Below are 25323 nucleotides of genomic sequence, written 5' to 3'. Positions count from 1 at the left end.
GGCTTTGAGTGCACATCTTTCCCTTCGTTGAACTCCTTAAAGCAGTAGATTTAGATGCCTATCTAGAACTGGACTGCAAAAGCTGGAAGGTGTTGTTCATCTTATTGTTTGGTAGACCTCAGCAAAGGTCTAGTGCCCTCCTCTTACCCCCTCTCAGCAAATTGAGCAGTGGACTCCAAAAACCTCTCTCTTGGCAGAGGTGTGGGAAGCAGGCTTTTTAGAATAATCTGGTTTTCTTTGATATAAAAAATACTTTTCCTCCAAATGCAGATTTGATACCGGGACAGGGCTGCGTCCAGGGAGAAATAACCTGCTGAGTCTGGTGAAGGTACTTGTAGTAAAGCTGTATTTGGCACTTGGCTACTGAGATTTCTGGTCACTTAAAATTATATAAGGACCTTAGTCAAAAGAGTTACATGCAAAGGCATGGATTTTGTAGTCGAGCAAAGGGTTGGGATTTTTAGGATGTCTGAATTTTCAGCCTTTCTGAAACCTCCATGACTTGGGATTGGGAATATTTATGTCATATCTGGGCATTTCCTATGGTTGAGGTCTGAGGGCGTATTTGGGAGCTGGAGTGGCTGAAAGCTGCCCATCTGTGCCACACTGTGTGTCTTTCCAGTGTCGCAGGGGGATGACATTTAATTTGGGTTTGGTGTGAGAGCGAGGGAGGAGGCTTTGAATCACCAGCAAACTCCTGCCACAGCCATGGCTGCTGAAGGCGAGTGCCTGTGCCAAGTTGCTCTCCAGAAGCACCTATTTTGCCAACAAAGGTTCATAACACATCACCCAGGACAAAGAGAGTATTACCCACTCGAGGGGCTGCTGTAAACTTGGTTGCCCTTTGCTGCTTCTGCCTCTGATTTTTGGGGGAGTGGGAGGGGAAGGGAAGTCGTAAGAGGCAATGACAGCGGAGAGGGGGACGCAGTGAGAAGAGCCCCTGCTGGCACGGCCGGCCTGACCCATTCAGCAGGGCTGAATACGATAAATGCTGCTTTATCCTTTCTTGAAAGGAACAAGATAGCAAGGCCTAAATGCCTGGGTGTGCTTAAATAGGCAACTCTGGGACGCCGGAGTCGAGGGCGTTTGAAATCGGAGCTCCCCAACAGCCAGGGAGCTGCCACAGGTCACCTGCCTCGCTCCATGGGGACTGGCCCAGGTCTGGCAAGGAATCGTGCACGGACGAATTGTAGTACAAATTCCTTTCTTTGTTGGTTGGCCTCTTTCACTAGACCATGGCCTATAAAAAATTGTGTAAAAACAATTCTTAAATATTATTTGAAAGGGCAAACGGCCACGCTGAAAGGTTTGACAGTTTGACATATAGCGCCTGGTCTTGCTCGCCAGGGAGCGGGCGTGCGGAGCCCGGGCTCTCCTCCTGCTCCTTACAGGCTCCGGGTTTTTTGTTGTTTCTTTTTTTTTTTTTAAGCAGCGTCTAGTTGCTGTGCAGAGTTGCTGCGCTCCCAGCAATTTGACAGGCAACGAGTCTGCTTCAGTGATCTTAAATCCTTTTAGACTAATTTGCGAGCGAGCAGAAAAACAGCTAGCACCTTCGGATCCAGCACTCAAAACCAGGGAATCAGGTATTGCCAATTAAAGTGCCATTTCCAACCATCATATCAAGACAGATTACTTGCAATTCCTCTGATAATGTCACTCCATGCCTAAAGAGAAAGCGGGATGGAGTTTCTCCATGGACAAAGGATCCGCATGGACCAAACTCCTTGGCGAGCGGGGCGGAGGGAGCGCGGTGGGGACGGCACATACACACATGCATATGTGCAACGTAAAGGCGAGCAGTGCGCCCGCTTTGACCCCAGATAGCCATGGGCCATTCTGAAGAGCCTGTGGCCCCTCAGTCACTGGCCTACTAGTTAATTGCCACACGGACTTCGTGACACATGGGCAGATAATATGACATTTTCAGTTTCTGTCACTAGCAAACGCCATGGCGTTGCTTGCACTAGTTGCTAAGAAGCTGTCAGAAACCATTAGCAGCTGGCTAAAGTTGCCCTATGGCATTTCCTCATGGCATCAGCAAAACAAGCATAAATCACCCAGCGGAGCCTCCCGCTATACTAATGAGGCTGTAAGCTTGTTTATGGACTAGCATCATTTCTATGATTATTTCCACCTTTTCAGTTCGCCTTCATTTGGCAGCAGGAGAAGTCAACTTCAGGAACAGAGTCGCCACCGACATTTTACAAATGCAGTTCGTAGCTGCTACCGTGTGGCTGGTCAGTGGTGCTTCAAGTTTGTTTAGTAATCTTTAAAAGGAGGAAAAGGGGGGGGGGGGGGGGGAAGAAAGGGCGGGGGGAATCTCTGGAGACCTCACAGAGGTGAGTGTATCGAGTTGCAAAGTAGATGGAAATACTAAAATCCACAATTGACCATTTAGAGTTCTCTCTGTGGTTTCAGTCTTTACGGGATCAATTTTCCATTTAAAAAAAGTGGAAGAGGTTAAACAATTTACAGAAGTCTACCGAAGCATTTGCTCCAAGGATAGCTGGGCGCTTTCTTATTCTCTCCCTGCTTTTCACTTTCTCTAACTTGTGTCGGTCGAGGCCAGGGTTTATTGTTTTAGGCTTTTCTGAACATACACCAGTATTTACACTGGATTGAAAGCATTTGCTTCCAATGAAAATCTTGTCTTAGATTACAGCCCAGCAGTGTAATTTCCCTCCCAGATGGGAGTAAAGTAGCAGTATTTGCCTAAAAACAGTAGGAAGAACAAACTGTGCATTAAGCCAAGGCTGTTTTTGGCTTGAGCTAATGATGTAACAGAAACCTTTTATTTGGGATAGGTCACTGCCCGGGATTGAAGGAGGTGATCTGGCTCGCGCTTGAAAGGTTTCTCCATTGTATCTACATAAGTCTTCACTTAAAAAATCCTGTTCCTAATGCTTCTGCTTTCATACAGCAGAAATAAACAGGAAAGGTTCTGGGGAGTGTTATAGGTGGAATGCAGAAAGCTTTTCCTCCCCTAATGGAGGATATAATTCAGGTGCCCTGGAGGCATGCTTTCAGGAATTCTCTTGCCCGAGGTAATGGGAAGCTAAGGCTGCTTGAAGGCCTTGATTATCTATTGATGCACAAAGCTGGAAAAAAAGTCATCTCCCTTGGATTATAGTAGATATTTCCATAAATTATCAATGAGTCCTCCTCCCGTCAGGCATGAGGCAATGCCTGCTAAATTAATCTGAAGGGGGTTTGAAATGAGTCTATTTTTAAAAAAATGGGGTGGGGGGAGAGGGTGGGTGGACGATGGCAGGGAGGTGGTGAAAGGCAGTGTCATTAGGTTAGAAGCTTTTCATTTTTAATCAATGAATGCGTAATACTTTTCTTTTCCTTGTTTGCCTCTCGCAGACAGAAAGTGGATTAGCCCGTGGAATTTTAAATGCTGTTGAGTTGTTTCCTTTGCTCATGTTTCTTTTATGAATTATTATTTTATATGGTGAATTGCTTCTCTGTATAAAAGCCCTTTTTTACATACTGGGCTTTCAAAGAATTTGTCGGATATCTAATTTCTTCATAAAAATCTTGTTTGTTTCTGTAACTACCCAAGGTTACTATTTCATTAAAGACACAGGCCAAGTCATAAGGACAATTATAAATTTGCCACGGTCAGTAACGTGCTAAAAATATAACACTAATAATAGCTTTTATTTTTTGGTGCTGAAAGCTGTTTAACAAATCACAATTTTGACAGTCTGCATCCCTTTTTTTTAAAAACATATTTTATTTTTGTCCCTAATGGAGATAGTTTGTTTTCAGCCCAATTCAGATGGCTTTCTTGATCATTCTTGCCCAGGGGTGTAAAAAACACTTGCCTAATAACATCACAACTCCATGTTGCTACAAATACAGTGTCCTTGGAAGCCAGGATACACCGTTCAGTCCACATGCAGTGAATGCAAAGACTTACTTGCTCTGTGGGCTTGTTTATGAACTGTGTCCAGGGTTTGAAACAAAAATTGCGTGCAAACTGGCCAGGCACTGCAACTTTTGTTTTCCTTTGGTCACTAACCCATCAGCCCAGACCCAAGGTGGCTGCTGTGCAGTGACATCCTCCCCTAGACATGTTGGTAATGTGTTGAGAACTGTCTGCGACCTTCTCTGCATTAAGGAAATTCATTCTGGATCAGTTATTGTTTAACAGGAGCAGACACCTATTACGGGTATGGCACGCTGGAACAAAGCAGGGTGTTAATTCCTAATGGTGTATGTCAAATTGGTGCTTGCTTATCCCACTATGAGTTTCTTTTGGCTGGGGCTGGGAAGAGGGGAGGCCAGTTAGCTGCCCACCTCCCATCAAAGAGCCAGGGGACGTCAGACATCTGTAAAAGACTTAGTATAAGTGATGCCCCAGTCATCTGGTTATTTCCAAATTTGTGGAGAGAATGTGATGCAGCAAGAGAGCTGCATTCACCCTGCTTTTCACATCCCAGGGCGGGACGAGGCACCCGACTTCACACATGTCATGATCCCCATCCCGGAACACCACTTTCCTGATTGTCAGCTCGGCCAAAGTAGCTGATTGGGATGAATCTTTGGGAAGTGACCTAGTGTGAAGAAAACCCACCGTTTCCACCTTTGCAAGCTGGATGCTTGCAAGTTTTTTACAATTTTTAAGCACTTTTTGTTTTGGGTTACCATGGCAAAAATGGCCACACTGTCCTTCAGGATAAACCAGAATGGGGCCGACACAGTTCTGAGACCCTCCCTTTCCCCATGTCTCTCCCTCCCTCCCCCATCCCCTCAACCCCTGGTGAATTACGGTGTTAAAGAATTTATACCTCATTTAAATATTCATGCAGTTTATACCCAAAGCCAGGCTTCGGCTGAAGTATATAAAGGTAGCATAAGTCAAAATTTGATTCACTATATTTACAGGTGACGGCTTGGACAACAGTGTAGCTTCCCCCAGCACAGGTGATGATGATGATCCAGATAAGGACAAAAAGCGACATAAAAAGCGTGGCATCTTTCCCAAAGTAGCCACAAATATCATGAGGGCATGGCTGTTCCAGCATCTAACAGTAAGTGAACTCTAGATCACATATGCAAAATAAAACATGGATAATGTCATAGTTGTAGTAGTCGTAGAAAGCAAAAAATACGTATGATGTTGCTGACAGGCAGCTGAGGAACTGTTCCGGGCAGAGTTGTTGTTGCCTCATTTGCTAGATGCCAGGGGAAGAGCACAGAGTGTATGTTTTGGTGGTTTGGGGTTTTGTGTGTGTGTGTGTGCGTGTTGTTTTTAGATATTTTTTGTTTGTTTGTTTGAGACGCAGTTGTTAACAGGACGTCACTGCGAAATGTGATTTCTACTTAAAGCTTCTGTGAATATAACCCCGCAGACCTGTCCTGCTTTGCAGCTCCGCTCAGCTGATGTGGGAATCGCTGCTCTGGAGCACAGAGCAGCATTCGGCCCCTGGTTCTGTGCTCCGGAGAGCTGCGGAAAACAATTGGGGAGATTAAAAAACAAAGCCAAAAGCAAACAAAGACCATATTCAGATGTTTGTCAGAGATCATCAGAAGCTTCATGATGAAAGGTCTGAATGTATCTGGTTTAATAGCAAAGTGTAATTTTTTTCTTTGAGACATTCTCATTCCCAGAGTGTAAGTTACCCCCGTATTTAATGTTAGAAAGTGGTGGGGGGATGCGCAGCTATTTCTGTTACCACAGCTACTGTATGTTTTTGTTTTTTTATTCCTGGGATTTGAAATCAAAGCTCTGGACAGGTGTGTGGGGTTAAGCTGGATGCTGGAGCTGCTTTCAAAGCTTTATATTGTGTACCACACCTTCTAATGTTAGCATTTAGAAAAGTGTTTCTAATGCCATTCTCCTTTTTCATCAAATTGTGATCTGTCACTATGCTTTTATCCACCGTGGGGATATGAGCTTTCAGCCTCAGGTTTTCTATCTCAGCCTTTCTATGCCAGGTGGATAAGGGTCAGGAGAGAGGTACTGAGCGTCTGCTGGTAGTAGTGAAGAATGGCTCTTCCCTCTAATTCCAGTGGTTGACTCTCCCCTCTGCCTGTAGTTAGGGTCAGGATGAAACTAGAAGCTGGCCAGCTTGCCCAGCCCTGGTGGGAGCTCTGCCAAGAGTATAGCTGTAAAGTGGAGGAAGCTCTCATCCACATCACCCCTCCGTCCCCAGCTGAGCCAAGAAACCAGATACCTGCCATGACTCTTGTCAGCACGGGGATCAGGCAGGGAATCCTGTCCCGTGCGGTCCTGGGTTGCTATGAATGAACCTTCATGTTGGAGCATTACTCCTCTGAGGCCAGAGGGGGCCTCGGATATCTCCAAGTTAATCTCTCTCTCTGGCAGACTCCATGTCCGTCGTGCCCCAGCTTTGCCTGCTCCTTATCCCTGCGTGGTGCGTTCAGTGCCATCACTTCCAAAGGCTGAGGTCCCTTTATGTGTTGGCAGCTCCCCATTTTGAGGTCCTCACCCAAGGTGAGCTGATGCCTGGCTTCTCTCTGCAGGTAGATGTGAGGTAAAGGACATCCACCTCCGAACAGTCCAGGGATGCTGTGCCAACAACAACCAGCCTGGCAGAGCTGGTTTAGGTTTTGGATTGAGGAGATGCCCTGGAAACTGCAGCCAGGACAAGGCACACCAGGAAACGCTGAGCTGCATGCCAGTCCCTGCAGTTTCCAGTGAGGAATTGCAAATTAAGTAGCATAAATACTTTTCCTGAGAGTGTCCTATTGCTGTGTTTGTGCTGGTAAATAAAACATCACCCAGACCCAAGCACAGGAATGTGAGGGTCTATCCTGGTAAACTGCTCGAGCAGTCTTCGTCATGCTCTTAGCCTGGACTAGCTACCCTCTTCCAAGCCCATTCCCGGGAAGGCAGAAGGCTACAGGGTGTCTCCAAAAAGCCCTTGTGGCAGGAACCACGCTGTGTTGAGCATTTAACTACATGGGCTTGACCTGACCCTGCAGCTAGTTTCATGCACAGTCTCAGGACCCTCTCACTGTTTCATCTGGGTTAGTTGTAGGGTTCCAGTGGCTTTTCACTCTTCTCCTGTGAGGTAATAGTGTGCAGAAGAGGAGAGTGCCTGTAGAACTTGCTGAAGGGCTCCTTGCAGCTCCTGAGAGACAACGTCTGAACATTTGCTTGTAAGATGGTCTCTTCTTCTGGAAGATGCAAATACAGGAAGAACCATTCCCCCCAGAACCTATGCAATGAAACTGCTGCATTTTCTACCTTGCAGCACTGAGCTAAAGCTTGCTTTAAAAATCCACCATCCCCTGTGCAGATCCAGACCAGCCAGGTGAAGCAGGTGGTTTTTATTGCAGGGCAGCTTTCCCCTCTCCTGGCAGCATGGTAGATCCAGAGTTCTCTGATCAATTCAGTAAAACAGAACTGGTTTATCCAGTCCAGTCTTCTTCAGGTAGGGCCTTGAGACAGACTCTAGGTGGGATCTTGGCCAGTTTCCTCAAATTAAAACACTTCTGGAGAACACTGTAGGCTCTTCCTAGTGCTAGAGCAATGCAGAGTGTTTACAGGCTGCTTGGGGTGCTGTCCTCTCTGCAAAAAAAAACCAAGAAAACCCCAGGCCCAAATACTGGCTCCAATCAGAGCTGAGGAGTAGCGGGGGGGAGAGACATTTATAAGGGCATTTGGCTTTCATGACTGCTCTTAAAACCCTGCACGGTGGTATGGTGGTATCCCCAGCTGGTTTCCTTGCTGCAGGAGGGAGATCATTCCAAGGAAACTAGAGATCCCACACCATTTATTTATTTATTTATCCATCCATCTATTTATTTATTGGTGGATTTGGTCTTTCGTAGGGTGAACACAAGGTCCTCTCTAAAGTGGGAGGTGAGGAAAGACAGGGAGGTGGTTCTATTCAGGCAGGGGATATGTCAGGGCAGGCCCCTGTGGTTCACCTGCCTTCACTTTGCCACCTGAAAAATGGCAGGGAAGAAATGAGCAGCAGTTAAGTGCAAAATCCAGCATCCCCCTGACCACTGGTGCTTCCTATTTGGAGTGTTAGTTGGGAGCCCTCCTTTTCAGGAGCAAATTTTTTTTTTTTTCACCTCGCAATTGTAATATTAATACACATCAGCAGCATGGAATTAAACAAAATAGACAGTAATTGCTGTGTCTGTCATACTAATGATTACTGGTTGGAAAGACTTAAAATAAATGTTGGACGAATGTAATCTTTCAAAAGGTTGGTTTAGTTCCTTCTATGCAGTTATTCCATCTCCAAGAGCATTAAGTCTTCCTCTGTGTACTGACTTCATTTCCTAAGGTTTGTCCCCTAGTTCTTGTTTCTCACTTGGGAGGAAATCCTTTTTTTTTTTTTTCTCTCCGGATGTTGAAATGTTTGGGCAGTAGTTCCCACTCAGTGTCAGGCTCCAGCCCCCCCAGATATTTTGACTGATGTGCAGAACTAAGTTGACATATGCCCAAAGGGTAGGCAAGCGCTGTCCTCTGCAGATGCAGGCAGTATGCTCTGAAGCAATATAGGGAATAACTTCATCCAAATTGCCTTTTTTAATTTTTTTTTTTTCCTCTTGGAACAACAACAACAAAAACAATCAGCTAAAACAATTGCAAAAGTGCTGAGCAGACTCACACTTAGGACTGCGCAGGTTTGGGGTTTTTTTTTAACTGTTTGCTATTCTGACTTAATTTTGATTAAGCGTGTGGGTTGGAAGAGCTGCTCAGGTTGGCTCTTAGATGGGCAAAATGTAGTTGTGGAGCTTGTTGAAATTTTTTCTGGTAGATTATGACAACAGCTGGTAAATTTGGAGGTTTATGAAATCTATTTTTAGGATTTTGCTATAAATTTGAGATGGCAGCCTGGTTACTATGTGGATTAAAGGGAAAAAAAAAAGAAGAAGAAAAAACTTCTAATAATTGGAAGAGGTGAGGACATCCCTGAACTGTTAACAGGGAGTCAGAACTGAGGAGAGGCTTGTGGAGTGGCTTCAGATGAACATCAAATACCATGGCAGGGGCTGGAGGAGGGACTGGGGCAAACCAGTTCTGTGCTGTCTCTGGCCTTCAGAAAGTCACTCTAAAGATAATTTCAGGGTGTGTTGCAACCCAACAATGTTTCGTGGGCCTTTTAGACTTTTTAAACAATTTTTTAAAATTATTTCTTGGATCATTTAATATTCAGGGATCATTTCTTCCCCCCATTTTTCAAGCAGATCTCCTCACTGTAATGTGAGGAGACCCTCACCCTCAGCAAGAATTGTGAAATAAGGGAAAACCTTGGAGAGAGGGAAGGGGAAGAAAAAAATAATCTTGCTTACAATTAAATATGTAAATTTAATTGTGGCAACAGAATTAGTTTCTGCTTCAACCCATTGTATGCTTTTGTCCCAGTTTTTTGGTATAAATTGGTATTTGGAATTGATATAAATTCCTTTTTGTTAAAAACTAGAAGAAGGGAGTTTGGGGTGTGTTGTTTCAAGTGTTTGTTTTTTTTTCTCATTGTCAATTCTCTGCATACTTTAAATCCAGCTTAATTTAAAATGTTGGTATTCAAACCTCATTTTGGGGATTATACGATGTAATTGGTTTGTTATATGATGAGTATTTGATGATCTTCACGTTCATCATCTAATCAGGCAAAAAAAGCCATAAAATTATAATCCCAAAAGATGTTTAATAACAATTTAAACTATTGAAGGCTTTATTTAAGCACATTAGGGGATTATAAACTACTCTTTTTTAATGGTGCCAAGAGGTAGATTCAAGGACTTCAAACACCTTTTAAAAAACAAATTGCCATGATTTAAAAAAAAATGAATGGGCCGAGGATTTCTTTCATGTAAATCCCATAATTTAATCATTATTTTTAACTGCTTTTAAAACAATTTCCTTAAGAGGTTAAATCTCACTGAAATGGGACACTGAGCAGAAAGTAAAAGACGTGGCTGAAAAATGTTGACTTTAAAGTGAAAGGATTTTTTTTCTATTATGTAACTGGATTTTTAACCTTTATTGGTTGCTTGATACCATGCTAATAAACGAGAAAATAAGCCATATTCAACTATTTAGTGAAGCTGTTATTTGTATAAAAGTTTTTTTTGAAGGAAATATTTGAAGGAGATACTTTATATCCTAATCTAGCTGAGAAAAATAGTCCCCATCGCTTCAAGGATGTTATTGTGATAAGAAAATTATATTATACCTCTTAATTCTATAGCTTTTCTTTATGTATGAATATTTTACTGGCTAGCAACTTTTTAAAGTTAAAACAAGTGGATCTCATGTCTTTTCTCATCCCTCCATGGTTGTGAGATTTTGCCTTGGGAGGAACATGGGGTTAATTTGGCTCCCTGCCCCTACTCCCATGCGGGACACTTGTCTGGTTTTGAAAAGGAGTATAGTGAAAGGGTAGGTGTGTACAAAACTAGGGTGCTGAAAACATAAAAAGAGGAAAATAAAATTGGCTAAAACCAGGGGTTTTTGTCCTCCTCTTGAGAGGTTTGGAGGCATAAAACAAAATAACTCCCCTTGCCTCTCCCCCCCCCCCCCCCAAAAAGTGCAAATTACAATGAGTTTTCATCATGCACCAACTGATACTTGCTCTGCAAAATGCCAGAGGGCTCCTGGAGCTCATCTGCGTAAGAGGGGTCATATTTCCATGTATTGGACTCAGAATGGGCGGGGGGTGTCCCCCCGCTTTATCCCAAATACGCAAGTCTCCTCTTTCACTTGATTTTATTGTGGGCAAGGCTGTAAAAAGCTTTCTTCCACATCTGCAAGACTTCTTAGTCCCAGCTGTCCCAAATTCCTGGGAAAAGCCAGGCTTTTTAGCTTGCCTTGGGTCACTCGTGCACCGCCATCCCCTTGACTGGGAAGGTGGGAGCCAGGGCTCTTCGTGCTCCCGGCGGTGGGAAGACTTGTCAGAGCATCCAGCAAAAGCATCTAACACAGGTTGGTGCAAGTAACCACAAGGAGGGTCCTCTGCTCCCTTCTGCTGGTGGAGGTGCTGTGAGAGTCATCTCCAATTGTAGAAAATGGGAAATGTTATAATGGGAGATGGTAATTATTCTGAGGCTCTGTCTATTGAGTTGAGAGCTCCAGAAAAGAAGTACAAACAGGATTTCGGTAACTGGGTTTAAATTAACTTGTTAACCCTTCAGACCTCACAGATTTTTATAGGGGACAGTGACAGTCAAAATCTTCAGCAATTTCTTTAATATTCCTCAAATTTGTGTCTTTGACCTGCTGTCCAGCCTCCAAGCATTGGTCTATTTTCTAGCATGAGGGAAATTTGCCTATTGTTTTTTTGGGGGATACCCTTGGCAATGCTGCTGTCGCTCCAGTTTCATGATTTCTTGGAAAGCTCACGTCTCATGCACTGAGATCTCAGGCTGTCTTGTAAGATGATTTAAGTTGTCAGCACTGAGGTGTGCTACAAACCTTTGGGTTTAGAACAGAAAGGAAAAAATATAGGGTGCTTTAGACAAGGGAAAACAGGTTATTTACTTAGGCTCTTCTCACATTCAGAAGTGTGGTGTAGTTACAGCATCTGTTTTTTTTCATATCTATGGTTCACTCCCGTTTCTGTTGAAGGCATCTGTTGTGTCTTAAACTATGTGGTGTGTGACATCTCATCCTGGGCTCCTCACTGGTCCTGGGAATGGCAGTGGTCCAGGGAAGTATTTTGGTTGAAATCAGAAGGTAACCAACAACCTGGAGTAGATTTTAAAGAGAGTGCCTATTCCCAAAGGGCTATCTTACCTTTCTCCCAGTTTCCCCCAGTTTGGAGGCACTGTTTTACCCATGTGGAAGCCACCAGCACATGAAAGAATTTGAATTATTTGGAAGCTGCTGAAACACATTAGTATTTACACACTAGCAGAATTTCACATCTGAGTAGAAGTGAGGGAATACTGAAAAGTTGAAGCATGATAAACATTAATTCAGATGTTAAATTACACTTGCTCTGGTTGCACTAGAACTCCTTTTGTTTGCATAAATATTCTCGGAAATGAGTTTACCAGCAAGAATGTTTGCGGTAATAAGAATTTTTAAGTCAGCAGTAGATGCTTTGCTTTCTTCTCCACCCTCTCCTTTCTTTTTATATTTGCAGCTGTGATATTTTGTGTGTGCAGCTTCCTTTTTGAAATTAGCCTTCTCCAGTCAAGGCACAGCAATGTGTTACGTGATGCACTGTCTTTCTGCAGTCAAAGCAAACGTACAAAATTCAAGTATCACTTTTGGAAAGGGGAGAGAGGGGAAGGGAAAAAGTCTGACCACCAATTTGTAAATCTGGAAGTATCCGTGGAAATATTTTGGCAAATAATTTCCAATACGAAGTACACTAAAGGCAACAACAGTATCTTGGCAAGCAGTGGGTGAGCAGGAAATGAGGATAAATTAATGGGCTTGGTTCTTCATTATTAGATGTTTGTTTAGCTTGTACTCTAACACAGTTGCTACAAAAGAGCTTATGTTGATTCTCAGATATGCTTATGTATATAAGTGCCAGTGTTAATTTTTTACTGGAAATCTAACTCTTGAAGGAGTTTCGCAGCATGCCAGTGTGCTAGCAAATGACTTAATCAGATCAGGTAAAGTGCCAAAATATGAGGCACCAAACCAGTTGGGCGCATATCTGATGAGATGTGTTAATCTGTGGTGTAAGATAAGCTGCCTTTCAAATAGGGTCACATTTGGAAGTAGTACATCAAGTTGTGTAAGATGCATTCCCTTGCTCTGGCATAGAGTATCCTACATCTGTTTGCGTGAACTTAACCCTTGTCTGGATGAACGAAAGCAGTGATATTGTGGTGAATATAGCCTGTTTGTTGTTCCAGGGCAGGCATGTGAAGCAAGTTGGTCTTTTACCCATTTTAAAAAAGTTTTGTTTCCCTTTTCCCATGTTTACCTTCAGCTACAAAGAATCTGCACTGCTATAGCTTACATGTTTTTACTTGTAGCATATATGCAAGAGGCCCTAATTTTTAATATTGACTACTTATGTTTACTGTCTGCCCATCAAAATTACCCACAGAAAACTTTTTTTTGTTGGTGTAAGTTAAAATTTTCCATGGGTAATGTCACCCTTTCCCCCAAAATGCTCAGCTGAAAATCCAGTTTTCAATATTCATAGAGTCATTATTCGTGGGACAAATGTATTCATAGAGTCCTAAAGGTGGGAAAAGACCTTTAAGATCAAGTCCAACCAATCTGATCTTATTGATAAGAGTCATTATTATACTTCTATTTTCTCAATCTGTAAGCTACAGCAGTGCTAAATATATGTGTAGAGAGAAGGTAAGTAGGCAGAAAAGAGTTTAAGTTAATATGTAGTTATCTAATTTACCTTGCCTTTTGCATCATTGCCTGATTTAGACCCAGAGTATTTAGTAGAGTGCTCGTTTCACTTCAGTGGTGGGCCATCATTTTAATAAGGCAAGGTCTAGGAGACTTACCACTTCATCTTTTGCTTTATGAACCAGAAACTTCTGCCCAGAAAATACTTCTCAGACTTTAGGTGTAGCATGAATATTCTTTACTTGGCTACTGGTTGCCTTTTGTAACCCAACCTGTGCAGCATTAAACTTCCAAAGGAAGTATTTTTAAAAAAAAACCCTTCACACAAAAAACCCTCATTCTCATGATAGTGCTCTGTCCCAGTGGTGCAAAAAGCAAGGTAGTCATGTTAGTGGCACTAAAGTGGTCATTTGAGTCACACTAGTAAAACCAAGGAGCTGCTCTTGATATGAATATGTTTTCCAAGGTCTTTGAACTCAGAGGGAGAATGGTGGGACTCTGCCTTGGGTGGCTTGCTCTGTTGATTGCTCTAAAGTCAGTTTTGAAGTGAAACTCTTCTTCCTAGACCATCCTTATTCACATCAGTCAGAGCCTTTTGGGGTCTCTAATGATATTTTTGGAAAGGTAAATGCCATATTAGATAATCTGTCTAGTTAATAGATTCATTGCCAGAACTCTGCTTATTTGCCATGGACTTTGTGCTGATCCAGGAAATGCAGTGGGCTTGTGTGGGAATATCAAGGAGGATAAACCCTTGATTTCATTGTTGAAACCTGAGCATGGATCCATCAGTGCAGCAGGTTGTAAACCCCAGAGGGCTGTAGGCTGCGGTTGGGGTCAGAATAATTCTGAAACTGGTAATAGCCTAAACCTTAGGACTCTTATGAATAAAATGCAATTTTAGTAATGTTTTCATAAACAGCAGTAATGATGGTGTTTTAGTAAACAGTGGCATTGCTTGCATCAAAATTGCACCACATTGGCTTTTAAATTACTCCACCTGTCTGTATGAATAGGATTTTCGATGTCGAGGCACACAGACAGCTGCTGCTAATGTTTTTTTTTCCTCCCTGTGCAGATAATGTTGGCAAATCTGCAGCCATCAAGGCTGGTTTCTGAGGTAAAATGGTACCTGACCTACTGGCTCTGGTGCTACAAAAGGAACAGCTTTAATTACTGATGGTCGTGTTTTAGTTTTGTACTTGTTGATGTACAGAATGTCATCTTAAGAGTGGTGTAACCCCTGGTTCACTTCCACCAGCGATGGTACACTGGCTGCAATTATTTTCAAAATAATTTGTGTTCCTTGGTGGCAGCTTGCAATCCTGCCTTGTTAGCACTCAGATAATTAGCAGGGGTCTGGTCCCTCTGCCCCTGAGTCTTGCTGGTACCCCATACCTCGAAGGGATGTCCTGGGTTAAATAGTAATTGTGCTTACAAATCCCACTTGATTTATTTGTAGGACTGTCCCTCCCTTGTATTAGGTGGGTGTAATACCCAGAAATTCGTGGAATGAATGTCCTGGGACATTCCCTGCTAAACCTCCAGTAAGCCAGGTTACGTGGAGGCAAAGTCAGGGCATGTTTTCTCTCTCCCCAGTTATTAACAAAAGGATAAGGCTGATGCACTGCCTGGTGCCATTTCACTGCCTTGAGTTTGGTCGGGATGATCCAGTTACCAGCCCCATGCCAGGCTTTAAAAGGGTTAAAGATGATAATGGTGCCATTAAAAATCCAGCTTGCCAATGAGCTATTTTGTGCAAATGGTATAAATATAAGATACACTTGTCTGGCTCATTTGCAAGCATTCTTTTTGACTTCTTTCACACAACTGGTGTTTTTGTGTTTAATTTAACAAGAAATGAGTAGTAAATGAAAGCTGCTGCCTGAAATCCCACTGTGAGCGTGTTTTGCACTTGGCTCCCCAGTGAAAAGGCAATTTGTGAAATTATGTGATAGAGTAATTAGATGAAGCCAGGGCTTCTGATTGTTGCCATGCTTATGTGGTAAAGGTTTGCTGGGGGAAAAAAAATAAAAAACACGGATTATTACCCTGGCAAGTTGGCTCAAAGCTTCTTCATTTATTTGTAAACAGAATATTTAGTGACCGCATAGGAAGTAGCTGTAATCACCAGCTCGTAAAGAAACCACAGCAGAGCTTTTGGATTTTTACAGAGTGCTCATGTAAAATTTAAGCTGGGAGGCAGAATCCCTGTTAATGTAATTAGGATCTAATTTACCACCCTTTGCACACAGATGTAATAATGTCTAGATATTTATTCTATCTTTAAGCACATTACATATACCTCAGTGCAGCAGTTACTGAACAGAAACAGGTGTGAGCACTTTCTGGATTCATTTTTACACTGTAAACACACAGCGATTTAAGGAGAAATATTTACCAAAACAAAAAAAAAATGAGGGGAAAGAATGTCTGCAAATGAGGCAGTAATGGACAGTTGCCCTTTATGTACTGATGGATTTCTCAATGGTTAAGTAAATTAAAGCAAATGCTAGAAAAATCAATAGGCTTGCAGAGTCTTGGTTGTGCCTCATAGACTTCAGGACAGAATGACAGATGTGGTGCATATGACCCATTTAAGTATTAATGCTTGGGAAATTGCCTCTGCGTGCAAGGTTATAGGCCTAGAAATATTGTTATATTAAATTACAGACAATAATATTTTTAAGTATATATGGAATTTATATGTTTCAGTTTAGTTGCTTTTCGGCATTACATTTGTCCTGGAAGATTAGTTGCGGAGTTGTTTCTCTGGAACAGTAAATCAGGTTTAAAAAATGTTCAGGCAGCGAATTGTCTTTCCAAGGCTGCTGTGGATGGGCGAGTGTGTTGTATGGTGATCGTGTTAAATAAGAGCCACGCAGCCAATGTGTTCACTGGCAAATGTAGCATATAAGCGAGCCTAAATTAAATATCATTAAAAGGCAGCTTTCAAAATGGTGAGAGGGCCGGCGTGATAACATAGGGTCGCTGTTAAATTGGGTTATTCTGTGTGACTAAACACAAAGTAAAATCCGAAGTGCATGGTCAAGATGAGCTAAGTAAGGTAACCACCAAGGCAGAGCCTTCTCACCATCTTCCCCACGTGCCACGATTGGAAGGGGGCGAGTTTGCATGGGCAGGATGAGTAAAAACTGACCCCACGCAGAAATTCGCCTGAAATAGAGGTGTTCTGATTAATCCAAGCAGGCAGACGAGCTCTAGATGAGATAGTGTTTGCCATCTCTGATTTCTGTCATTTCTTGCTGTACTTCCACGCAGGCAGCAGGGAAGTAGACCAAGTTAATTGTCTCTTTGTGGCATCTCTGGCAGGAAGAGCGTGAAAATAGCTGGGACCCTGATTTTGGTGTTGGCGTGAAGGCAGAGTGGCGTGTTGGCCATGCTTGCTGTCGGTGACAGCCCGGCGTACCTTGCCAGTTATCCTGACTTCACCCCAAACACCTGTTTCTGTGAAGGGAGCAGCGGATGCATTTTATATACAACTACCCTGTTTAATATTAGAAGGGAGCTTTAGACTTTCACAGTAACACTGCTATTCCTTGCTGAAGCCATTACATGGAAAGTGTTGTAGTTTTCCTTCCAAACATTAATTTTCACGTTTTACTTCCATTTGTGCAACAGATTTTTTTTTTTCTTTTTTCCTCGGTTATCTCTGATATTTGATGTTTGATTACCACTGGCTCCCTTCTGGCTCCCCTTTTTCTCACTTTTCCTTTTCCCTAAAGCACAAAAACTCGCTGGGGAATGAAACAGAGCCATCTCCACGGGGTATAACGTCTGCACACTGCTACTGGAGCGCCAGTGAAACGATGACATTGTGGAGGGGCAGATTATTACTTTTGGGCCCATTGAGGACCTATTTTGTGTATTGAGGCTGGATGAGAGCGACTGGTGCTGAGGGCTGTCAGGCCAGGGCTGAGTGATGACAGACCCTTGTCATTTGCCCGCATTCAGCTTCATTGCTATGGTGACAATATGCGGTGATGAAAGTTGCTGCGGAGGGTTGGACAGCATCCTCCATGGTTGCCGTAGCCGACAGCATCTTTGCAACAGCATGTTCGAGCTGCTGATGGCCCTCAGTGTCAGAGCAGCATCAAATCTCTCATGACAGAAACTCTCCACAGGTTTTTGGGTCCCCAGGGATGTCGCTCCTGGCGCCATCGCCAGCCTCGGCAACTTCTTGCAGCGGTGGCAAAAATTGTCTTTACCTGTTTTATTCATCTTTGTGTGCCTTGTGGTGAATTTCCTTGATTTATTTTGTGTGACATACAAGCTAGGTAAGCTGGTGCTTACCTGCACAGCGGCAGGGGATGGCCATGGTCCTCCTCCTGCCGTATGTAAGGCAAACATATTAATCAGCATATAGGCAAGGACCGCTTTTGTTAAATATTCGTGTGAGGGGCCCTGGTGAACAGGCTCTTTTGTTCCCAACCAAACCAGAAAGGATCAAAGGTCAGCAGGAACCCAGAAGCCATCAGTCAGGGCGGGTTTTGCTGGATCCTGGGGTTGTCAGCTCCATAGTCACCCCTGGCAACTTGGGCTGCCGCCTGCTTGCCTTCCCCACCTCCTGGCGTAGAAGCGCAGCATCCGGTCTCTGGATCGCTGTAAAAAGATGCTGACATAAAGTCAGCATTTGAAATACACTGTGAGCATTGCCATGCACCTCTTTGTTATCGGAGTCATTTGAGAGTGAGATTACAAAAATGATAAGTTGGCTTTATAGAGATCGTTTTGCTGCGTTCATCTTTAGGGCGCATTTTAAGGCTGCAAATTCATTTTTGGTTTAGTGGAAAATAGCAACTTGGAAAGAAGCAGCAGCATAATGCTGAAACGTGCTTCTACTCTTCTGAATGTAAAAGTTCACTTTTAAAAAAACTTCTGGTATGGCATTTATTTCCTTTGAGCAGATCGATTTATTTCACCCCCCCCTTCCCTGTGATGTTAAAGTACATTTGGCAGTAATCAGTTTATCCTTATTAGAAGCTGTGGTAAAAGGCAGAGTTGCTGAGTCAATTCACTCCATTTACTTCCCCTATTGAGCCTTAATGTGTCCCAGTCCCCACCCCTTACAGTGAAAACATCATCAATTATAGGGCTGACAGGAGCCTGGGACTCGGTGTAAGTTGCTCCTTGGGGTTATTCATCTTGCACCGAAAAAAACTGGCACTCAGCAATATTCATCACTTCCCCCTACCTAAAGTGATTGAGTAAATGGTGAGGTGAATTATCAAAGGGGGGAAAAAGAGGGGAAACTGAGTTTGAATATGTTGGACGCAACTTTGGGCTCATATGGCAGGAGAAATAGAACCATCAGTTGATATGCAAGGTCCCTACCACTATTTAATATTGTTGCTGAAGCTGGAGGGAGGCTCAGTTATCTTTCAGCCAAATACCTTACGATGCTGCTTCTCATGGCCTGACCTGCAAGAGCTTTTCTATTTTGGCACCTGGCTTGGAAAAGCAGCTTCAGCCCTGGAAAAGCAGCTTCAGTCCTGGTGCTGTAGAGGTGTGCTGGGCACCCAACCCTCTGTCAGCTCCTTAGGGTGAAATACATTTAAAACACTACTCAGTTTGCTCTATGATATTTGTATTTATTCTAAATATCTCAAATCGCCTCTGGTGGGAAATGATTCAAAGCAGGATCTTAATGTTGTAAATGTGATATGGCAAAACCTTTTTCTCCAAAACCTCAAGAAATACAAAAGCACGGAATGGAATGTGCTTTGTTACCATCATCTCCCCTCCCTACAAAACAAAGCAAAAAAGGCCACCCAGCCAAGAGAATCCAAACATGAAACCCTCAAACTTTGGGCTTATTTAAATTTTCAAAGTTACCTTTAAAAAAGAAAAAAGCTCTGCTTCCCTTTGCCCAAAAATATAATGCAGTCATGATAAGAAAGGAGAAATTCCCTTAGCCATATACCTGGTTTGTTTTTACACCCGGTGCTGCGGTTAGATGGTTGTCTAAATAAACAGAGATTAGGTGGAGGACTTTATCTCAAAGCTGGCACTGGTTATCACACTGCTTCCTCCCACTCCCTCCCTCTGATTGTGAGTTGTATAAGAAGACTTAGCAAGCATAACTTAGAGCCGATAACCTTTGAATGTTAGTTCAAGGAAGCTGTGCCATAGTAACAACAACAAAAAAAGAAATTATGCAAACTCTGTGACAGACTATTCGAACGAGCGGTAATTTGACTGTAATGCTGATTTAAGAAAAAAAAATACTTGGTAAGTTTTTTGCTCTAGGAGTCCTATTTGAATTTAGCCTGATCGATAATTTTAATATTTGAACAGTCGTAAAAAAAAAAAAAAAAAAAAAAAAAAGATGCCAGGAATGAACTCGAGTTTGTTCTTCAGATCATCTCTCCTGTGGGGGCCTTATTTTAAACTGCTTTAACAAAGGGAATCTGTAATGTTTTATTTGGCCAAATTACTCCAGCCCTGCAGTTGAATTGATCTTGATGCAGCTCTGGAAGAAGACACTGTTGACATTTGTGCTTGATGGTAAATGATACATATGTATACCCAAGCAGGGAACATAAAGAGAGGCTGCCAGGTGATGGGCAGCTTCTGGCCCTCCGTGAAAGCAAACAAGCAAACTCTCCTCGTGGTTCTGCATGGGTGTGAAATCAAAAGACGCCTTTTCCAAACGTATCTTGGCGTGCTGATGCCCAACATACAACATGCGAAGACAAGGAGGAAGGTCTTTGGGGTCTTTACTACATGCCTTCCATAAAAAAAACCCAAAAAAACTCCAACAAACCGCAACCAGGGAGAGGAAGGAGGGGGAAGGCGTCCGCGCGCTACCGCGAGGCAATGTCATGCCGATGTTGGGAAGCCAACTCACAGCGAGCGGGTGAGCGCGGGCATCTCTGCCCTTGTCGTTCGGATTTACCGCAGTGCCACGCGCCCAGTTACACAATGCGTAGAGGCGAGGGTTATTTCTAGGACAGATAATTGAACATTAATACTCGTTGACATTGTCGTAGGAATGATATGTCAAGCTGACAGGGCCTATGTGCTTACATCTGCTGATCGGCCACAGACGAAGGGGATGTTTGGCAGATTAGACCCGGGGCCTTCGCTGCCACCGAGCCAGGGATGATACAGCCATTAATCATGGGCTGCCATCTTGGGCTGCCTTCCCAAAAAAACAGTGGTTGGGTCCCTGCTTTTGGGTGTGGAGGGCATGGTTTGCAAGACTACGTCGATCCCCATAGGTGTCCGCACACCTCTGTGCGGATGAAGATTTATGTGTGTGTATAAAAGGTATTAAAGAGGAGCATCCTTAATGCTGCACACGCATGAGTGCCGCCGTTGTCTGGGGAGACTGTTTTCAATCTACTAACGTGAAAATAAAAGGAAGTGGGATAGATGAGAACTTCTTCAGAAGGATTGAGAGCATGATCAAGTTTGATGAGGTGTTTCTGATTATCTCTGTCTTAGGAATTAAATGACATAAAAACGGTAGCAGAATTGGCTTCTTTTTTTTTTAGCGTGTTTTTTGTGTCTCTCTTCTTCTGCATGTCAACAGACCTTTTGAGGCAGCCTGCTGTAGATAAAGTAGTTACATTGCAATCACTCCTGTCCCCTCCCAGCCAAAATCCCACAAATGGTGCCTTTCAATATAATTTCATAACAAGTCTTTGGTGAGCTAATGCCTTTGTCACAGCATTTCTACAGCCAGACTTCTCTGCACAAGTAACTGTTCAGAGGCGTGAGAAGCAGATGGAAAACAATTACAGGGGCCTCTGACACCGGAGTCAGTTCTACTTTCTTAAAATAGGGCTAAACATCATGTTTGTAATGTCTCGCGTACAGTTTGACTCTGTGTAAAATGCTACAAAATAGGGCCCTTGAGAACATCCATTATCACATTTTGGTTAACATCACAGATTTTAAAAATCCCAGTTGCACTGAAGCCATGAAATAAAGCTTTCATCTGTAAAGATCTAGTTTCTCTTTGTTATTAAAATAAACGAAGCCATTAAACAAAATATATGCATATAATAGTCAAGTTCATAATTTCTTATAATCAAAATGATAAATTCAACTTTTTTTTTTTTTTAATTGGAGCAGTTATCTTAGAAAGGCTTGTGTATAGAACAAGATCAAATGTGCCTGGTTGCTCTTTCTTACTTTGTAACTTGTTAGTGGTGACATTTTTTTGGTCTTTAAATGCTTTCATTTAGGTCTTTCTAAAAGAAATGGGTTTTGTTCAGAAAGGAGGGGAAAGCAGAGGGGGATTTTTGAGCTTGGTATTGAAAAGATTAATTGATTATATCTTGTTATTATTCTTGCAAATTGTTAATGGGAGTCACATCATAAATGTTCTGAAAGTGACACGCCATCTCAATGCTTTTGCTTCCAAATATGTGGTTTGTCTCCTTTATGGTGGAGGCAACTGCATGTGTGTGGTGCATGATGTGTTCAGATCACGAAGGAGACCAGGCAACAGAGGATGAAGAGGATGCTCAGGCTGGGGACGGAGTGGGCACTGGCTGCTCGTAGCTGACTCTGTTTGGGTTTTTGGAATATATCCTTCAGGCAACCCAGGCTTTGGCCATGTTTGCTGCAGCTGATTTCCATATCTAAAGTTTACCCAGGTGAGGACAGGTTTGCCATTTCAGGGCTTGTTCCCCCAGTGGCAGCCAAGACCAGGTCCCCAGGAAGTGCTTCACTCCATGAATATTCCCACTGAAATGCAACATTTGGTTCCTCCAACCCTATGTGAGAGAAAATAGAGTTAGGTCTTTAGAGGCTTTTGAAAGCCAAGTGAAACTGGGGAAGAGGCAAGAATCACATCCTGGTCCAAGCTTTTTTAATGATGTTTTTATAAGGACAGGAATGAATACATAGTCAACTTGTGGGCATATACATGTTAATTTATGGTTGAATCTGGAGATTTGGCAGAGAATTGTGATGTGCTTTTTCCCAGCTCTTAGGAGATCTAAATCACACTTTTTTGTTGCACATCCTTGCACACATAAATATTGTCCTGGGAACATATGTTTGGTTTATTCTGAAATTGTTTAGCATTATCAGATGGGTTTCTTTGGTAAGTAGGGTACATAATTAATTAGAGCACTCGTTTTCTTTTGGAGACTTCTCAGTTCATCTCTCAAGAGTTAAATTTTAAGCCCAGTCTGGTCAGAAAGTGGATTTCTGTATAGGCCCACACCCTATTCAAAGGGATTTCACATACTAAACAGGTGTAGATAAATGAATTCTCTAGCCAGAAAGCAGAATTGCTTAGTCAAGTTTACTGAGTTAAAACTTGGCTGTGTTATTCATATATGCGATCACGCTGAACTTGGGTTATTTTAGCAGAAGGGAACTCATTAGACCTAAGGAATGAAGGAGGGAATTTGTGAGGAGCTCTCATTTTAAAGGTAAAAATAATGGAGAGTGAACTTAAGGAGATGTAAAAGGTGGGATGGATAAAAGGAGACTGCTTGAAATAGCTGGCTGCGTGTTGGAAAGTGAAGCCCAGCTCTAGGCCAGGTAAATTGCATTTGAATTTCAACCTCAGATCTGTATGCACTCTTCTTTGGCAGATGTTGAATTGATGATGCCTGTGTGTTAAAGAATTCTGATTGTTTCTTTTGCCACCTTTGCAGCTTATGAAAATGCAAGTAGACCTGCCTAATGAATATTAATAAGAGTGATGGCTGGATAACACACAAGCCTGTGGCTCTTTGGAGCTTGGATGGGGTTAGTTGGAGGATTGTTGTGACTGGGAATTTACATGCTTTTTAAGAATAAACTTCCTGAATGCTTTTACATTCTCCTTTAAAAGCTGATGTTTGTTCACAGTGGCATGCTCATGCATGCGTGGATTTTTTTTCCCCTTTCCCTTTCTAGATTTATAGTGAGATTAGTACTACAGATGGCATGTCCGTGTTTTTTAAAACAAGGCAATTTATTAGATGAGGAGAGAGAGAGGCCCCATCTCTTAAATTTACTTCAGTCCAGGGTTAATTGTATTGATAGCAATGGTTTATTTTATTTTCCTTGTTTATTTTTGCCTTTTCCCACACCCCATTCTCCCAGGCAGCTGTGGCAGTTATTAGCAGGGCAGGGAAATGACACTGATGAATTCTGCATCTCCAAATGTCCTGCGAGGCTTTAAAGCCCATTTCATGCAGTTAGTTAATCAGGCGGCTCGTTAGGCCATTGCTGTGGACCTCACACAGTCTAATAGCAGGGAGATAGTGTTGTGGAGTGGCTGGAGGATGAGAGGGCTCTCAGGACCCGGCTCTTCAACTGGAGCCCCATGGACAGGCACTGACACCTTGTTGGAGCTCCCAGTGATGCCAACACTGTGTTGGGACTCAGTGCTGATATTGGCAACATCCCTTCATTTCACCAGTGCTGTTCTCTGGCTCTGCTGGAGCAATCCTCTCTGGACCTTTGTTTACTCGCTTGTAAAAATCCCTATTACCAACCTTTCTGCCTGTGTCATAGGTCCCATTTGATCTGCTCTTCTTCCCCCCGACTCCCTTCCCAAAACGTCTAATTATGTGAAAAACTAAGGCGCCTTTTTTAATAGCTTCCTGCCCATGGAGAGCTGCAGGGGCAGACTTAAAAAGGAGGACTAGAGTGGGTCAGAACTCAAAAAGAAAATAGAATCAGAGAGATCTCTATTTATTATTAAAAAAAACCCCAAACCTCGTCTTGATAGTAAGGACCTGTGTCTGACTCTTGTGGTGCTGGGCAGGGTGGAGTTCTTTTGCAGAGTGGTGACTGGGGGCATTTCCCAGTGTTTGCAAGTGATGCAGTGGCAAGAGTGGGTTTGTATGTGTTCCAGGGCTGGAGATACCCTTAAAGGGTTTCATGAAGTCTCAGTGAGGAGGATTTAATGAAGATTCAGGGATTAAGATGTCTCTGCATTATCATTTCTGCCAAATAGGTAAAAGGACTTACTCTTTCTAAATCTTCGAAACATGAGGAAAGCCCCCAACGTCAAAACAGAAACACATGTATGCAGTGCATTTCCCCTTTTGCAAAAGGCCTTTTCTTTCCTTTCCCTCGTCACGACAAAAAGGCTTAATTTTTTTTAGCCCGTGTAAGGGGAGAGGGAAGAGGGGGAGAGTCATTAAAATGCAGTTCTTTCAATTACGTCCCGTTATTTGTCATCTTTATGGCTTTTCTATAGTTTTCACTGCACCTTTAATAGCACGCCTGGTCAGAAAAGGTGAGCTGGAATGTGAACGCACTTGGCTGCGCCGCTGCCGGTGCCTACGAGCTGTGCTCGAATCCCAGTCCCTGTAGATTTTAATGTCCCCGCAGACTGCTGGCAGCCTGCTTCCAGCTGTGGCAGGCATGATGCAGTGAATTGCTTTTGAATGTTCTTTACTCAAATAGGCAGTAATTACAAGCTTAAAGAGGTTTAGTGGTCCAGTAAACTACATAATCACCCCTGAATTAGCCTGGGCTCATCAGTTGCAGTCCAGCAACCTCAAGACTGCTGTTTGTATGCAGGCTTTATCACGTAGCAACCTGAGCAGCAGGTGTGGAACAGCAAGAATCCCCCATAAACACAACTGTCTACTGGGGACAATGATCTCTAATGAGATGAGGCTACAGCATCACTGTAATTTAAGTGGGAAAATTAACGCCGGAGAATGTGTGCTACTTCCAAGAGTCTCTGCTTCTTCGGAGAACAGCGGTGTTTTCCTGGCTTCTTTTTTTTTTTTTTTTCTTTTCCCTCTTCATTTCCTTTTTCTTTCCTTCACAGATCTTTAAATGCATCTTTTTTTTCTCTTCCTTTTTTTTTTTTATGAGGAACACGTGGTTTTGCTTATAAGTTGAGTGGGCTTTATTCTTTTACAAGGATATGTTGTGAATATTTAATGGTGGATGGGGCATCTGTTCAAGGACTTTCCATGCCAACAAAGCAGCATTGCAAAATAGCAGCTTTATCTTTTCATTTCCTTCCTCAGTGGTAGTTTTCTTGTTTTCTTTTTTTTTTTTTCTTTCAAATAGAAAACACAGAATAGAATGTAACTTCCCTCATCTTGGTGCTG

At 42.8% G+C, this 25323-nt stretch overlaps 1 protein-coding gene across 4 annotated transcripts in view; it reads left to right on the top strand.

The window, feature by feature from the left end:
* Positions 1-25323, top strand: part of MEIS1 (Meis homeobox 1) — a 107946-nt gene that overhangs the window by 51135 nt on the left and 31488 nt on the right. For all 4 annotated transcript variants that reach the window (XM_064647616.1, XM_064647619.1, XM_064647615.1 and 1 more), the window contains exon 8: positions 4894-5039. In XM_064647616.1, the coding sequence (XP_064503686.1) occupies positions 4894-5039 (146 nt within the window). The remainder of the gene's footprint in view (positions 1-4893; positions 5040-25323) is intronic.

This window comes from Pseudopipra pipra, chromosome 3 (genome assembly GCF_036250125.1).
Source record: "Pseudopipra pipra isolate bDixPip1 chromosome 3, bDixPip1.hap1, whole genome shotgun sequence".
NCBI lineage: Eukaryota > Metazoa > Chordata > Aves > Passeriformes > Pipridae > Pseudopipra > Pseudopipra pipra.
This window is presented reverse-complemented; position numbering and strand designations above follow the sequence as displayed.